General features: G+C 41.1%; 1 protein-coding gene across 1 annotated transcript in view; it reads left to right on the top strand.

Annotated features, from left to right (window-relative positions):
• Window positions 1-18,428, top strand: part of wdr17 (WD repeat domain 17) — a 37,951-nt gene that overhangs the window by 9,739 nt on the left and 9,784 nt on the right. The window contains exons 14-19 of the mRNA XM_029441791.1: window positions 591-706; window positions 1,914-2,000; window positions 2,597-2,746; window positions 2,826-2,956; window positions 3,755-3,880; window positions 7,578-7,733. Coding sequence (XP_029297651.1) covers window positions 591-706; window positions 1,914-2,000; window positions 2,597-2,746; window positions 2,826-2,956; window positions 3,755-3,880; window positions 7,578-7,733 — 766 coding nt within the window. The remainder of the gene's footprint in view (window positions 1-590; window positions 707-1,913; window positions 2,001-2,596; window positions 2,747-2,825; window positions 2,957-3,754; window positions 3,881-7,577; window positions 7,734-18,428) is intronic.

The raw sequence follows: 18,428 nt of genomic DNA on the forward strand, positions 1-18,428 counted from the left end.
GTCATCATTTGAAATGAAACCCTTGTGTGTGTGTGTGTGTGTGTGTGTTTGTGTGTGTATGTGTGTGTGTGTATGTATGTGTGTGGGTATGTGTGTGTGTGTGTATGTATGTGTGTGGATATGTGTGTGTGTATGTATGTATGTATGTGTGTGTATGTGTGTGTGCGAATGTGTGTGTGTGTGTATGTGTGTGTATGTGTGTGTGAGTGTGTATGTGTGTGTGTGTGTATGTGTTTGTGTGTGTGCATGTGTATGTGTGTGTGTGTGTGTATGTGTTTGTGTGTGTGTGCGTGTGTGTATGTGTTTGTGTGTGTGCGTGTGTGTGTGTGTGTATGTGTTTGTGCGTGTGTATGTGTGTGTGTGTATGTGTTTGTGTGTGTGTGCGTGTGTGTATGTGTGTGCATGTGTGTGTGTGTGCATGTGTGTGTGTGCGTGTGTGTGTGAATGTGTGTGTATGTGTGTGTGTATATGTGTGTGTGTGTGCGTGTGTGTGTGTGTGTGTGTGTGTGTGTGTGTGTGTATGTGTGTGTATGTGTGCGTGTGTGTATGTATGTGTGTGTGTATGTGTGTGTGTGTGTGTGTGTGTACAGTACTGTTCGTATATGGGACTACACACAGGATGCCTGTATCAATGTGTTGAGTGGTCATACAGCTCCTGTCAGAGGCTTAGTGTGGAACACAGAGGTGCCTTACCTCCTCATTTCAGGTAATGTCACTATTTATCTATTTATCTTTTATACCAACTGTTTTGTAATCAATGTTATCATTGTATATACTGTATATACTGTATATATACTGTACTGTATATACAGTATATATACAGTATATACAGTATATACAGTATATATACTGTATATACAGTATATATACAGTATATATACAGTATTTACAGTATATACAGTATATATACTGTATATACAGTATATATACAGTATTTACAGTATATACAGTATATATACTGTATATACAGTATATATACAGTATATACAGTATATACAGTATATACAGTATATATACAGTATTAACAGTATATACTGTATATACAGTATATATACAGTATATACAGTATATACAGTATATACTGTATATATACAGTATATATACAGTATATATACAGTATATATACTGTATATATACTGTATATATACTGTATATACAGTATATATACAGTATATACTGTATATATACTGTATATACTGTATATAAAGTATATACAGTATATATACTGTATATATACTGTATATATACTGTACATATATTGTATATATTGTATATACTGTATATATACTGTATATTCAGTATATACAGTATATATACTGTATATTCAGTATATATATACAGTATATATATACTGTATATACAGTATATATACTGTATATATACTGTATATACAGTATATATACAGTATATATACTGTATATACAGTATGTATATACAGTATATATACTGTATATTCAGTATATACAGTATATATACTGTATATTCAGTATATATATACAGTATATATATACTGTATATACAGTATATATACTGTATATATACTGTATATACAGTATATATACAGTATATATACTGTATATACAGTATGTATATACAGTATATATACTGTATATACAGTATATATACAGTATATATACTGTATATACAGTATATACATACTGTATATACAGTACACACAGTATATACTGTATATACATACAGTATATATACAGTATATATATACAGTATATACATACAGTATATATACAGTATGTATATACTGTATATATACTGTATATCATTTAGATATGTGGGGTGTTACTGGCAGGTCTATGATGTACAATGGACTTAATGTATTTTATATTTGATAGTGATGGGACTGTACTCTCAGAGGTCATTGTATTTAAATTGTAAAATGTTGCAATTTTGTGTAGGTTCTTGGGATTATACAATCAGAGTGTGGGACACAAGAGATGGCTCATGTCTAGATACAGTCTACGACCACGGAGCTGATGTGTATGGTAGGACAGCACGACCTGCTACACTATTAACACTGCACATATGATGGATGTGATGAATGAGCTCACTGAAAATGCAATAAAAACTGCCAGTTTCACCAAAGTGATTTCATTCAAATTAAATATGAACTGCTACAAGGATATAATAGTTTTGAATTTTTTATTTTAGACTTTTCATTTAAGTTTTGTTTTCGTTCATGTTCAGTGTGTTTGCTAGGTTTGGTTAAGTTTTAGTTTTTATATATTTAGTTTATATATTTAGTTAGTTTTTGTTCAATTTCACGGTAAATGACAGAAGTTTCTTTTTTCAGTTTTGATATATTAGAGTTTCTTTTTTTTTTTTACCAGGCAATAATATTTCAGTTGAGAGTTTTTCTTAGAGGATGTTGTTTTTATTTAGTTTACGTTTTAGTTTAAGATAATATCCCTGCTGTAGACTTAAATTGCATGCAACATATTGGTTAGAAAAAGGCATGGTATATTGTCACTTATTTTGCTAAATTGAGTTAATATTGCTGACAGAGAGTTTTGAACCTGAGCCCTGTGCCACTGCCATTCTGTTATGACATGCATTTCCCAAACTGTGTGTGTGTCTGTAGGTTTAACATGTCATCAGAGTCGTCCGTTCACCATGGCCAGCTGTAGCAGAGACAGCACTGTGAGGCTGTGGTCTCTCACTCCCCTCATCTCACCACTGCTGCTCAACATCCTTACCAACCAGCCATGGGAAAAGATCATAGGAAACACAGGTAAGAATAGACTCTGTTTTATCTGATGGGGCTCTGTTCTAAAAGCTTTTAACTGTGCTGGTTGTGTGTGTGTGTGCAGACACAGCGATGGTTCCCGGCTCACCGCCACTGCTCTGTGGGAAAGTGTCTCGAGACATCAAGCAAGAGTTGGATAAACTTAGCTGTGAAATCAGGGCCAAGAAGCTCCGCTGGTTCTCTGAATGCTTTTCGGTACCTACTTTCTGAATGCTTATTTATCGTTGGTAATGTTGTGTGATGATGTGGCACCTAAACCAGTACGATATCTTCAGAATGTGATTTGTCACAGCATGGAAAAGATGGAGAATAATTGGCATCCAAAGTCAATAGCGATGGCTTTGATTTAGTCTCCCTCTTCTATTCTTTATGTGCAATTTCAGGCTTTTCTTCAAAAATCACTTTGGAAATAAAAGTGATGTAATTCCAAAAGATCTCAGATTATCTGTATTAACAAAAGCATAACGCATAAAAGGTGATGTAATAATGAAGAGCAGCTTTCTTAATGTTAACAAGGAGCTTTCATATAGAACAAACTATCTTTATGTAGATTAACTGAACACACTCCAGTCATGTAACAGATTGTCCAGAGCCTCGGCTATAACCACAAGTGTTGATTCTGCATGAATCTCATTTTAACAGTTTGACCTACAATTGGAAGTAGAGTCAACAAAAGGCTGTCTTCATACAATGTTTACTTAAAGAACATGAAAATCTAACGCAGAGATTAGAAAACAAAAGGCCTTAATATAGCTTCTCTTTGCTAGAAGAACATGGAACTAGAGGTTCACTAGGTTCATCCCGTGTCTCAAAGATCCTGCAAAACACTCAACAGCAGACACGTATTTTGATAAATTGTTACCTACACATTTATAATGCTGTAAACAACTGCATTGAACTTAGTTTATTTTGTTTGAAGTTTTCTCTGTGTAAGTGTTTATGCTGCATGTGTGTGTTTCTGAACACATTTGTGTGTACATTTTATTCTGCCAGCCTCCAGGAGGCAGCAGTAACCTGTGGGACTTGGTGTCAGTCATCAATGGCCAGGATGACTCACTGCTACCAACCAGCTACAGCAAGGGAGTGATGCACATGAAACACCTACTCAAGTTTAAAACGGTGAGTCGCTCTGATTCTCTGAGTGACGGTTCAAAGTTACAAGGTCTGTTCATTGTTGCACAATAAAATGCAAATTGCGGTCCCTTTATGCTCCACAAAAAAAAAAACACACAAAAAAAAAAAGTATGATGGAGGGCGAGTTGATAAGTCTCACAGCCTGAGAAAAGAAGCTGCTCTGTTGTCTGGTGGTATGACGGCGGATACTAACACTGTATCTCTTGCCAGATGGCAGCAGGGTGTGCTGTGCCAGTTAGTAATATTTCCAGTCAGAATGCGTTTGTGGAGACTCTTGTCCACAGTCAGGTATAAGGATGACAGAGAAGAGGTGTAGTGTCACACACAGCTTTATTTGCCACTGCCTTCCGGCTCACACAGTTAACGGTACTTTCCAGTCCCAGCTGACAGGTCGCTCTCCTGTCCGACTCTGCGCTCTGCTGCTCTCCGGCTGTCCTGCGGCGTTGCGGCGTGGCTCAAGGAGTGATCTCCGTCTACTCTGGAACCCAGCCTACTGCAAGAGAACAGACCCCGAGGTACTTGAACTCCTTCACTTGGGGTAATGGCTCATTCCCTACCCGGAGTAGGCAATCCACCGGTTTCCTGCTGAGAGCCATGGCCTCAGATTTGGAGGTGCTGATCCTCATCCCAACCGCTTCACACTCGGCTGCGAACCGATCCAGTGACTGTTGAAGGTCACAGACCGATGATGCCATAAGGACCACATCATCTGCAAAGAGCAGCGATGAGATCCTCAGGTCACCGAACTGCAACCCCTCTCCTCCACGACTACGCCTCGATATCCTATCCATGAAAATCACGAACAGGATTGGTGATAAAGCGCAGCCCTGGCGGAGGCCAACATTCACTGGAAACGAGTCCGACTTACTGCCGAGTATCCGGACACAACTCTCGCTTTGGGCGTACAGGGATTGGATGGCCCTCAAAAGTGACCCCCTCACCCCATACTCCCGCAGCACCTCCCACAGTATCACCCGGGGGACCCGGTCATACGCCTTCTCCAGATCCACAAAACACATGTAGACCGGATGGGCGTACTCCCAGGCCCCCTCCAGGATCCTTGCGAGAGTGAAGAGTTGGTCCGTTGTTCCACGACCAGGACGGAATCCGCATTGTTCCTCTTTAATCAGAGGTTCGACTACCGGCCGAACCCTCCTTTCCAGTACCTTGGAGTAGACTTTACCAGGGAGGCTGAGAAGTGTGATACCCCTGTAGTTGGCACACACTCTCTGGTCCCCCTTTTTAAATAGGGGAACCACCACCCCGGTCTGCCAACCCCTAGGCACTGTCCCAGACTTCCACGCAATGTTGACGAGGCGTGTCAACCAAGACAGCCCCTCAACACCCAAAGCCTTCAGCATTTCTGGACGGATCTCATCAACCCCTGCGGCTTTGCCACTGTGGAGTTGTTTGACTACCTCAGTGACTTCCATCAGGGAAATTGACGATGATCCCCCATCAGCTTCCAGCTCTGCCTCAACCATAGAGGGCGTGTTAGTCGGATTCAGGAGTTCCTCAAAGTGCTCCTTCCACCGGCCGATAGCCTTCTCAGTTGAAGTCAGCAGGGTCCCACCCTTGCTGTACACAGCTTGGATGGTTCCTCGCTTCCCCCTCCTGAGGTGCCGGATGGTTTTCCAGAAGCACCTTGGTGCCGACCGAAAGTCCTTCTCCATAGCTTCTCCGAACTTCTCCCACACCCGCTGCTTTGCCTCTGACACGGCAGAAGCTGCCGCCCTTCTAGTCCTTCGATACCCTGCAACTGTTTCCAGAGTCCTCCCGGATAACATAACCCGGAAGGACTCCTTCTTCAGTCGGACGGCTTCCCTGACCACCGGGGTCCACCACGGTGTTCGAGGGTTACCGCCCCTTGAGGCACCTAAGACCTTGAGACCACAGCTCATCACCGCAGCTTCAGCAATAGAGGTTTTGAACATCGCCCACTCAGGTTCAATGCCCCCAACCTCCACAGGGATGGCTGAAAAGCTCCGCCGGAGGTGTGAGTTAAAGATCCCCAGGACAGGGGCTTCCTCCAGACGTTCCCAGTTCACCCGCACTACCCGTTTGGGTTTACCAGGTCTGTCCAGAGTCTTCCCCCACCCCTTGATCCAACTCACCACCAGATGGTGATCAGTCGACAGCTCCGCCCCTCTCTTCACCCGAGTGTCCAAAACATGCGGCCTCAGGTCAGATGATACGATTACGAAATCGATCATTGACCTTTGGCCTAGGGTGCTCTGGTACCACGTGCACTTATGAGCATCCTTATGTTCGAACATGGTGTTTGTTATGGCCATTCCATGGCTAGCACAGAAGTCCAATAACAAACGACCGTTCGGCTTTAGATCAGGGAGGCCCTTCCTCCCAATCACGCCTCTCCAGGTGTCTCCATCGTTTCCCACGTGTGCGTTGAAGTCTCCCAGCAAGACTACGGAGTCCCCTACTGGAGCCCCCTGCAGGGCTCCATTCAGGGTCTCCAAGAAGGCCGAATACTCAGAACTGCGGTTTGGGGCATAGGCACAAACAACAGTCAGAGTTTTCCCCCCCATAACCCGAAGGCGTAGGGAGGCGACCCTCTCGTCCACCGGGATAAACTCCAACATAGCGGTGCTCAGCCGGGGGCTAGTGAGTATCCCCACCCCGGCCCGACGCCTCACACCTTGGGCAACTCCGGAGAAGAATAGAGTCCAACCCCTATCCAGGAGTACAGTTCCAGAGCCAAGACTGTGCGTGGAGGTAAGCCCCACCAGATCCAACTGGTAGCGCTCCACCTCCCGCACTAGTTCCGGCTCCTTCCCCCACAGAGAGGTGACGTTCCACGTCCCCAGAGCCAGCCTCTGCTGCCCGGGTCTGGTCCGTCGAGGTCCCTGACCATCACTGCCACCCATGTGACAGCGCACCCGACCCCAGCGGTTTTTCCCATGAGTGGTGGGCCCACAGGATGGATGGATGGGAGGCACCACGTAGCTTCTTCGGGCTGTGCCCGACCGGGCTCCGTGGCAAACCCGGCCACCAGGCGCTCGCTGTCGGGCCCTCCCTCTGGGCCTGGCTCCAGACGGGGGCCCCGGGCTTCCTCCGGGCAGGGTCTCTCCTTTCCTTTTCCTTTCTTTCATGAAGTCGTTTTTGAACCATTCTTAGTCTGGCCCCTCACCTGAGACCAATTTGCCTTGGGAGACCCTACCAGGAGCACTAGGCTCCAGACAACACAGCTCTCAGGTTCATAGGGACACACAAACCTCTCCACCACGATAAGGTGATGGTTCCCAGAGAGGTTTATTTATCCAGGTTTATTTATCCTTTATTTATCCAGATAATAATAATCTCAAAAAGATCTTTAATAGTAACCTGGCCAGAAATAAGGAAAAGCACAGTAAATACACAACATTCATAGAATACATATAATGAAACCTTATGATAATAAATACAGGACTACATTGTTGTCATACTGTTTAAAAAACAGGATTTTAATGAAAGTTCACTTTTGCAATAAGTCTATCTCGTTTATCTTTATTTACAATGACTCTAAGCTACTTGCTACCTACAAAGCAACTACAGATAATACACACACTAACTATGCATTTTATTTACTTAAAATGCTTTTGTAAGATGTAAAAATGTTTTTCTGTTCCAAAAGTGCATTTCATGTCCTTTTTGTTTCTCTTTAATTCGTACTATTTTCTTTCAGTCTGAAGCCCAGGAACTCACTATAGTCAAGATGTCTAAATTTGGAGGAGGTATCGGAGCTCCCACTAAAGAGGAGAGGCTGAAAGAAGCAGCAGACATCCATCTGAGACTTGGACAGATTCAGCGATACTGTGAATTAATGGTGGAGCTGGGACAGGTATGGAGAGTGTGTGTGTGTTTGCAGGTGTGAGTATGTGCTTAGTAATATCTCTCTAAAGGAAACCTGTGACTCCGACACTAGTGAGACTCTATTAGTGTTGGCACTGATCCTGTTTGTGCCCTGGACCTTTTTAATATTTAACGATGTTCTTTAATGATTGGCTGGCTCTACCTTAAGGCCCTGTCACACATATCCGTAAATGTATACTGGCGTATACGAAATATCGGCAATAGGTTGATATAAATTAAGGTTAAATTGTGATCGTTTGAAGGACGCAGACGACACGCCGAACACGCCAGACATACGGCCCTGTCACACAGTTCCGTATGGCAGAAACATATGCCGGGGTATATGAAAACTTGCTCAAAATGTGTCAGAGTCCAAATACGTCCAACTTTTCCACAGCGGTGTTGTAGCTGTCGTATACTTAAGCAATAGCTCACTTCAGACCGTGATATATGGTCATTATATCACAGTTCGTTTCGCGTCGGGCCGAACCACGCCCCTTAACTGTGATATAATGAGCATATATCACGGTCTGAAGTGAGCTATTGCTTTTATAAAACGGTTACCAAGTGTGGCAATATGAAAGAAAAATACACACTCCAATTTAAATAGTTTTTATTATTAAATAATAATGTTCAAAATAAAATAGTCCCTCTGTTGCCTTCTGCACAAAACATAGTGGTTGTTCTGCAACAACACTAAAAGCTAGCGACAGCATTTTGTTTGCTTCACGGTGTTCTGTTGGTTTCGTTTTTTTTCCATTTGGTCTACCTGCTCTTCACGTAGCTCTGCATGTCGTCTTTTAGGGGCTTTTTTCTCTGGAGATAGGCACTGATCAATCCACTCCTCCATAGTAAAGCTTTGTAAGTTTGTTTCTTAACGGACGTAATTTAACAGCTGTAACGGTTGTAGCTTTAGTAACTACAATTCTACCCGTGATATACGCTCATTATACCACGGCTAAGAACCAATCAGATTGCTTGATTTGACATGTCCGTTTTATAAATAACATATACATAACAAATTATTATATGTATGTCAAACCTATTGATAGCATATCACTTACTTATACAAAACGTATCAGAGCGTCTGGCCAACGGAGCTGGAAAAGTGCCATTTGGTTCATGTCATGCTGATGCTGGAGAACGGCTAGAATGCTGAACGCTAGCTGTACTGTAGAAACACGTTTAATAAGTTACTCCGTCGTCAGGCATAATCTTAACATAGGTTACGAATAGGTTATCCACTCGTTTTCAATAAATTGGCTGTAGGATTCACCGTCAGCCAACGTAGCCTATATCTAACGTACCTCTAATGTAGTCACGTAGGTATTCACGTAGGTATTCGTCTGATACATTTTGTATAAGTAAGTGGTACTCTATCAATAGGTTAGACATGCGTATCTGTATACGTTCACTTTTCCGATCCGATTGAAAGTTTGATGTATTTGGACTCTGACAAATCTTCGTATGCGCCAGCATACATTTCTGTCATACGGATATGTGTGACAGGGCCTTTAGTCCCTTTTTATACTTTTATACCATGTCAAATTAAACTTTGTTGAACTAAAAAAAAGGAATAAAAGGAAAGTGATCATCAGTAGATATCAAACTATCTATCCGTCTCTCAGTGCGTCTACATTAAATAAGTATTATTGGCATGAATGCAGGCATGATCAGAAACCTATACTGCCATAGCAGTACAGAAAATGATAAACAGTGTAATTAAATAAATACACAATTACATGCAAATATATAAAGTATATTAAAGACTTTAAATAACAATGCATAACATGAGCAGCTGTAGTAGTAAACATTTACCAGTGTGTGTGTCTCTTAGTGTATGACAAGAGTCCACATATCTTGCAGGTAATACACTGACCGCACATATGGCAGTTTCTGAGGATAAGGGAGATGGATAAACTCAGGATACATATAGTAATAATAATAATAATAATAATAATAATAATAATAATAATAATAATAAGCTTTATTTGTATAGCATCTTTCATACAAGAATTGCATCCCAAAGTGCTTCACAGCAAAAACACAACAATTAGTACAAGATTAGACAGAATAAGAGCATTTACAGTACAATAATCAGAGTGTTGATGTAAATTAGTCTGAAGTACCATTATAAAAATAGCAAAATTAAAATAGTATAAAATAGCAGTTAAATAGCAAATTAAATAGCAACATTTAAATAATATACTATAGCAGAATTAAAATAGTATAAAAATAGCTGAATTAAAATAGCAGATAAAATAGCAGAATTAAAATAGTATAAAATAACATTGGAAATCATGCCCAGTTTCCCTATCTGTGCCGTACTTAACGACCCTACTGTCGGGAAATCACATTCATCACACCATTCTTGTAAATGTTTTAAACTATCAGAGCCATATTTTGAAAGCATGAGATCAATAATGGGCCCCTGTGGCCTTTCAACTGATTTACTGCCTTTGGTTAAAGCCAGTTTTTCTCCAATACACATTTATCTGAGAAACTTCCTCTTTTTCCCGTGGTAAAGCAGTCTATTTGATCGCAGGTTTTTCAAAAATACACAAATATGATTTATTCTTTCAAAGAAGTGAGATTCTGTCTTAACCTCCCTTTTTATGACAAAGTGAAGTAAGCTTGGCCTCAGTCTCCACCCTCAGCCAATCACAGGCAGAGTAAGGGGGTCATGCCTTCACCATCCTAGGATAAAACACATATTGCTTTCTGCCGAGTAGGGAATCGTCTTCAGTGTTTCACAAATATAATCAAAATAATTGATGACAAAACATATTAAGAATTGCATTGATTGCTCAGATCGGGGTCATCCTCACTAGACGGGCTACACCGATGGCAGCAAGTTTATGATTGTAGCCTAATGGAACTTCATTCATACAGCCTATATGATCACTTATACTGTATGTTTTTTCACATCATACATTTTATCCAGGGTTTACATTTCTGGTTATCCTGTCATTGAGTAATTTTCTCCTGCCTTGTGTGTAACAAAGTGAACGTAGAGTATATCTTTAGAGAAGAAAAGAGATTGTCAATCAATTTAAAATAAATGAATTCTTTATTACAAAAGTTCTAATTAGTCAGGAATAGAAGTGGTTTAGAAAGACTGTGGGGGCTAAAATGCACCAGAAGCCTAATCCTCCTTTACAATAACTCACTACATCAGTTACATCAGTGTATCGGATAGCAAATACTGCTATGCTTTTTACACACTTACGCTGTTACGGTAAGCGCGTCATTTCCGGTTGTTAATGTTTCGGTGTTGCTTGTAGTATACTTCGGCAGCTCCAGCTTGACCCAGTTAATGTAGTTATATTCTTGATCACATCGGCTAATTACCTGTCATCTATCTAAACCTATACTTGTACTTCCTAAGCACTTACAACTCTCTCCTTATTCTCCTTCTCTTAGCGACTCTCGCTAAATCCTCAATTCTTTACGCTCCGTTCGGCTCTGCTAACGTCAGCTGCTGCAGCTCGGCAGCTAGCGATGGCATCTCCCTCTTCTGCTCTCTCCTGCTCGGTGTGTTTCATGTTTAGTTATTGCTCTGCCTCCTTTAGTGATAATGGTACGTGTATTAAATGTAGTTTATACGCAGGGTTGGAGGCGAGTTTTAGAGGGATAGATGAGCGGCTCCGCACCATGGCTAGTCAGCGGTTAGCAAGTGTAGCTGTTAGCAAGCCCCCTATAGCCGGTGCGGGCTGACCAGTGGTACCTCCTGTTAGCCGTCCCCCGGCGGGGCCCGAGCAGCCGGGATACTGGGTGACTGTCCGAAAGAAGTGTTATCAGAAGCCCACGGTTCACCACCAACCACTTGCTGTTTCTAACAGATTCTCCCCACTCAGTGACACACCAGCTGAGAAGCCACCTCTGGTTATCGGTAGCTCAATTTTGAGATACGTTCATTTTGAGACACCAGCGACGACAGTCACGTGCATTCCTGGGGCCAGAGCGGGCGACATAGAAGCACATTTGAAACTGCTGGCTATGGCTAAACGTAAATACAGTAAGATTGTTATTCACGTCGGCGGTAATGACACGCGATTGCGTCAATCGGAGTGTACTAAAGTTAATGTGGAGTCGGTGTGTACATTTTCCAAAACAATGTCGGACTCCGTAGTTTTCTCTGGTCCTCTGCCAAATCTTTTGAATGATGACATGTTTAGCCGCATATCATCATTCCGTCGCTGGCTCTCATGGTGGTGTCCAGATAATGATGTGGGCTTCGTAGACAATTGGCGGACTTTCTGGGGAAGACCTTGTCTGATTAGAAGTGACGGCATCCACCCTACTTTGGCTGGAGCAGATCTCATATCCAATAATATTACAAAGTCTATTAGTGGACCTAATCCATGACAACCCAGAGATGAGACCAGGACAAAGAGTTGCAGTCTTACGCACTTCTCTGTGCTTCTTTCCGGGCAGTCACCCACTCAAATCCCCATAGTAACTGTGTCTGCCCCACGACCACTGAAACTAATCAAGTCTATGGTTAACAGAAGAGGAGTTATACATGAAAACATAATTAAAATAAACACCACAGCTGCAAAAGTGCAACTAAATCAAAAAATTAAATGTGGGCTCTTAAACATCAGATCTTTATCAACGAAAGCTGGATTGGTAAATTATTTAATATCAGATAATAAGATTGATTTATTTTGTCTCACTGAAACCTGGCTGAGACAGGAAGAGTCAGTCTAAATGAATCCACTCCACCTGGTCATATTAATACTCACATTCCTCGAGGTACTGGCCGAGGAGGTGGAGTTGCGGCCATATTTGACTCAAACCTCTTGATCAATCCTAAGCCTAAACTAAACTAGAACTCTTTTGAAAGCCTTGTTCTTACGCTCTCAAACCCAACATGGAAAACAATAAAGCCAGTTTTATTTGTTACTGTGTACCGCCCTCCTGGTCCGTATTCTGAATTTCTATCTGAATTCTCAGAATTTTTATCAAATTTAGTCCTTAAAATAGATAAAGTAATTATTGTAGGTGACTTTAATATTCATGTGGATGTTGATAGTGACAGCCTTAATAATGCATTTATCTCAATATTAGATTCAATTGGGTTCAGTCCAAATGTACATGAACCAACTCACTGTTTAAACCACACTCTGGACCTTGTTCTGGGATATGGTGTTGAAATTGAAAGTTTATCAGTGTGTCCACATAATCCTCTTTTATCAGACCATTTTTTAATAACTTTTGAAGTCCTGTTACTGGACTACAAGCCAGTAGGCAAAATATCCTACGCTCGATGTCTATCTGAAAGTGCTGTGACTAAATTTAAGGAAGTGATTCCATCAGCACTTAATTCAATACCAGGACTCAATATCAATATAATGGAGGACTCCAATGCTAACTTTAGTCCCTCCCAAATTAATTATCTTGTTGATAGCGCTGCAGCCTCACTGCGAATAACACTCGACTCTGTCGCTCCTCTAAAGAAGAAGATCATAAAACAGAAAAAGAAAGCTTCATGGCTTAATTTACAAATCCGCAAACTAAAACAAAAGTCGAGAAATCTTGAATGTAAATGGCGTTCCACTAAATTGGAAGAATCTCGTTTAGTCTGGTTAGATCATCTTAAAACGTATAAGAAGGCTCTCCGTAATGCCAGAGCAGCTTATTACTCTTCCTTAATAGAAGAAAATAAGAACAACCCCAGGTTTCTTTTCAGCACTGTAGCCAGGCTGACAGAAAGTCACAGCTCTACAGAGCCTTCTATTCCTATATCTCTCAGTAGTAACGACTTCATGAGTTTCTTTAACGATACAATTATAATTATTAGAGACAAAATGAATCTCATCCTGACCTCAATTGGTAGTGACTTAACTTCAACTGTTGGAATTTTAAAAACATCTGTAACTCCTGAAATATATCTAGACTGTTTTACTCCAATCAACCTTAACCAACTAACTTTAACAATCTCATCATCAACGTGTCTTTTAGACCCGATTCCAACTAAACTGTTTAAAGAAGTTTTACCCTTAATTAACACCTCGTTATTAAATATGATCAACCTGTCTCTATTATCTGGCTGCGTACCAAAATCCTTTAAAGTAGCTGTAATAAAACCACTTCTTAAAAAGCCTAGTCTTGATCCAGAGGTTTTAGCCAACTATAGGCCGATATCTAACCTACCCTTTCTCGCTAAAATCCTTGAGAAAGCAGTCGCAAAACAGTTGTGTGATTTTTTACATAATAATAGTTTATTTGAGGTTTTTCAATCTGGATTTAGAGTTCATCATAGCACAGAGACGGCACTGGTGACCTTCTATTGGCATCAGACAAAGGACTTGTCTCTGTTCTTGTCTTGTTAGATCTCAGTGCTGCTTTCGACACTGTTGATCATGACATTCTACTACAGAGACTGGAACATTGTGTTAGCATAAAAGGAACTGCACTAAGCTGGTTCAAGTCCTATTTATCTGAGCGATCTCAATTTGTACTTGTTAACGATAAATCCTCCATGACAGCCAAAGTCAGTCTTGGAGTTCCGCAGGGTTCTGTACTTGGACCGATTCTATTCACCTTATATATGCTTCCTTTGGGGAATATTATAAGGAACCACTCTATAAACTTTCATTGTTATGCGGATGATACCCAATTATATCTATCAATTAAACCAGATGAAACCAATCAATTGGCTAAACTTCAAGCATGCCTTAAGGACATAAAAACTTGGATGTCTAGCAACTTTTGATGTTAAACACAGACAAAACTGAAGTTATTATACTTGGCCCTAAACGCCTCTGAAACACATTTTCTAATGACATAGAAGCTCTGGATGGCATTAACTTGGCCTCCAGCACCACTGTAAGGAATCTTGGCGTCATCTTTGATCAAGATCTGTCGTTTAACTCCCACATAAAACAAATCTCAAGGACTTCCTTCTTTCATCTACGTAACATTGCAAAAATAAGACACATCCTGTCTCAAAATGATGCAGAAAAACTAGTCCATGCCTTTGTTACTTCAAGGCTGGATTACTGCAACTCATTGTTATCAGGTTGTCCCAAAAAGTCGCTTAAGACTCTTCAGTTGATCCAAAATGCAGCGGCACGTGTATTGACAAGAACAAGGAAACGGGATCATATTACTCCTGTATTAGCTGCTCTGCACTGGCTCCCGGTAAAATACAGAATAGAATTCAAAATCCTTCTCCTGACTTACAAATCAATTAATGGTCAGGCTCCAGCATATCTTAAAGATCTCATAGTACCTTATAAACCAACTAGAGCATTACGCTCCCAGACTGCAGGGTTACTTGTGGTTCCTAGAGTCTCTAAGAGTACAATGGGAGCCAGAGCCTTCAGCTATCAAGCTCCTCTCCAGTGGAACCAGCTTCCAGTTTGTGTTCGGGAGGCAGACACACTCTCCACATTTAAGAGTAGGCTAAAGACTTTACTTTTTGATAAAGCTTATAGTTAGGGCTGGCTCAGGTTTGCCCTGGATCAGCCCCTAGTTATGCTGCTATAGGCTTAGACTGCCGGGGGACACCTCCCTGCTCTCTTCCTTCTCTTCCTCTCTCCTCTCCTCCCTCCCCTCTCTTCTTCTCCCTTCTTCTCCCTCTCTATCTGTATGCATTTATGTAAATGTATGTTACTAACTCACCATCCGGGGTATCATCCCCGGAGTGTCTGTCTCTCATGTGGCAGGTTGCCACTGATAAAATTTACGTCAGGATTATGAATCATGACAGCGCCTGCTGACCTGGTCCTGCTGGACACCGGGAAGCCTTTTTGACATTTTCCTGGATTCATCCATACTTTCTCTTTTTTTTTCCAACACAACATCATTTCTGTCAAATGTTGTATTTGTACTATGTTGTTTATCCTGTACACACAACATCTATTGCACGTCTGTCCGTCCTTGGAGAGGGATCCCTCCTCAGTTGCTCTCCCTGAGGTTTCTTCCATTTTCCCCCCTTTAATTTTGGGGTTTCTTTTAGGAAGTTTTTCCTTGTGCGATCCGAGGGTCTAAGGACAGAGGGTCTCGTAACCTGTACAGTCTGTAAAGCACACTGAGACAAATGTATAATTTGTGATATTGGGCTACACAAATAAATTTGATTTGATTTGATTTGTATATGATGGAATAGTTCCATTATAATGTGTCCACCAAATTTGGGTTTTTACGTCCAAAATATGTCTGGCCCCTGGACCCCGCTAGTTATTTTAGAGAGCCTCCCAAAGCTTTAATTATAACTGGAAATCTGCTCAGATGTTACTGATGTATGTAATCCATTTTAGCTCTGCTATCATCAAATGTTTTGCTTGTGAGTCTGCAAGGTGAAACTTGAGTTAAAGAAGTTGAAAAGAGATGCATATAGCCGTTGGCATGATTTCTGACAGAGGGAAAGGGACAGCAGGGCCAGACGAGAAGCTGCAGAGACAAATAGCCAGGTGTAGAGGCATTAGAAGAGGTAATGGAGTGACATCTGGGCATCAATAAAGAAGTTATGAGGAACCACTCAGTTCTTATCTTGAAGTATATGAGTCACAGCCACAACAATGATTATATTTCAATATACTCATATTCAAATCAAATTTATTTATAGAGGCCAATATCGCAAATGAGACATTTGTCTCAGTGGACGTTACAGACTGTACAGCATACAACACCCTCTGTCCTCAGACCCTCGCACCGAACAAGGAAAAACTTCCTAAAAGAAACCCCACAATTAAAGGGGGAAAATGTTAGAAACCTCAGGGAGAGACTGAGGATCCCTCTCCCAGGACACACAGACTGTGATAGATGTCGTGTGTACAGGATAAATAATATAGTACAAATACAACATCCATGTGAAAGAACTGATGGTGTGATCAAAAAAAAAAAAAAAAAGGATGAATCCAGCATAATTTCAAAAAGGTGTCTCTCCAAAAAATAATTTTAAAATAATAAATATATATAAATGTGGGTGTCAGGCAGGACCAGGGCAGCAGGCGCATCCACTAGGCATAACTAGGGGCTGGTCCAAGTCAAGGCTGAGCCAGCCCTAACGATAAGCTTTATCAAAAAGGAAAGTCTTTGGCTTGCTCTTAAATGTGGAGAGTGCGTCTGCCTCCCGAACACAAACTGGAAGCTGGTTCCACTGGAGAGGAGCTTGATAGCTGAAGTCTCTGGCTCCCATTGTACTTTTAGAGACTCTAGGAACTACAACTAACCCTGCATTCTGGGAGCGCAATGCTCTAGTTGGTTTATAAACTACTATGAGTTCTATAAAATAAGCTGGAGCCTGACCATTAATGGCTTTGTAAATCAGGAGAAGGATTTTCTATTTTGTATTTTACCGGGAGCCAGTGCAGAGCAGCTAATACAGGAGTAATATGATCCTGTTTCCTAGTTCTTGTCAATATACGTGCTGCAGCATTTTGGATTAACTGTACAGTTTTAAAAGACTTTTTGGGACAACCTGATAACAATGAGCAGTAATCCAGCCTTGAAGTAACAAATGCATGGACTAGTTTTCTGCATCATTTTGAGACAGGATAGGTCTTATTTTTGCAATGTTACGTAGATGAAAGAAGACAGTCCCTGAAATTTGTTTTATGTGGGAGTTAAAAGACAGATTCTGATCAAAGATAACGCCAAGATTCCTTACGTTGGTGCTGGAGGCCAAATTAATGCCATCCAGAGTTACTATGTCATTAGAAAATGTGTTTCGGAGGCATTTGGGGCCAAGTATAATAACTTAAATTTAGTTACAACACTATCAGATAGACATCGAGTAACAGGACTTCAAAAGTTATTAAAAAATGGTCTGATAAAAGAGCATTATGTGGACAGACATAACGCATTATGTGGACAGACATAATACTTTCAATTTCAACACCATATACCAGAACAAGGTCCAGAGTGTGGTTTAAACAGTGTATGTACGGTTCATGTACATTCCGACTGAACCCAATTGAATCTAGTAATGTCACTATCAACATCCACATGATGCTAACAGCTACAGTAGCTAACCACTGACACAAGGTGCGTGGCCGCGCCTCCAACCCTGCATATAAACTACATTTAATACATATACCATTATCACTAAAGGCGGCAGAGGAAAAGCTAAATATGAAACACACCGAGCAGGAGAGCAGAAAAGGAAGACAGAGATGCCATTGCTAGCTGCCGAGCTACAGTAGCTAACGTTAGCAAAGCCGAAAGGAGATTAAAGAACTGAGGATTTAGCGAGTGTCGCTCAGAGAAGAAGGATAAGGAGAGTTGTAAGTGCTTAAGAAGTACAAATGTAGGTTTAGATATATGACAGGTAGTTAGCTGATGTGATCAAGAATATAACAACATTAATTGAGTTGAGCTAGAGCAGCTGAAGCTAGTGATGGCAGTGCGATACTGAAGCTTCAATACGTGCTTCAAACTCTGAACTACAATTACATAGAACCACTGCTTCAAAGCTTGCTTCAAATCACGTGACATATGCTACATATGCATACTGCTTCATTGCCTGAATGAATCACCGGACTGGTTCGCAGTCTAATCAGGTGATTCACTGGCACTGCCTCGTCTCGATTCTGACAAGTGACAGGTGACAGTTTGAGACAGTTTTGAATTTGAGCGCCTCAACACTTTATAACTGCTCTAAACAATGAACAATTTGTGGGTTGTTGTTGCTGTTGAGTTGTTGGTATTGCGTTTGTATTGGTTCATTATG

The sequence above is a fragment of the Cottoperca gobio genome, chromosome 1 (genome assembly GCF_900634415.1).
Source record: "Cottoperca gobio chromosome 1, fCotGob3.1, whole genome shotgun sequence".
Lineage (NCBI taxonomy): Eukaryota > Metazoa > Chordata > Actinopteri > Perciformes > Bovichtidae > Cottoperca > Cottoperca gobio.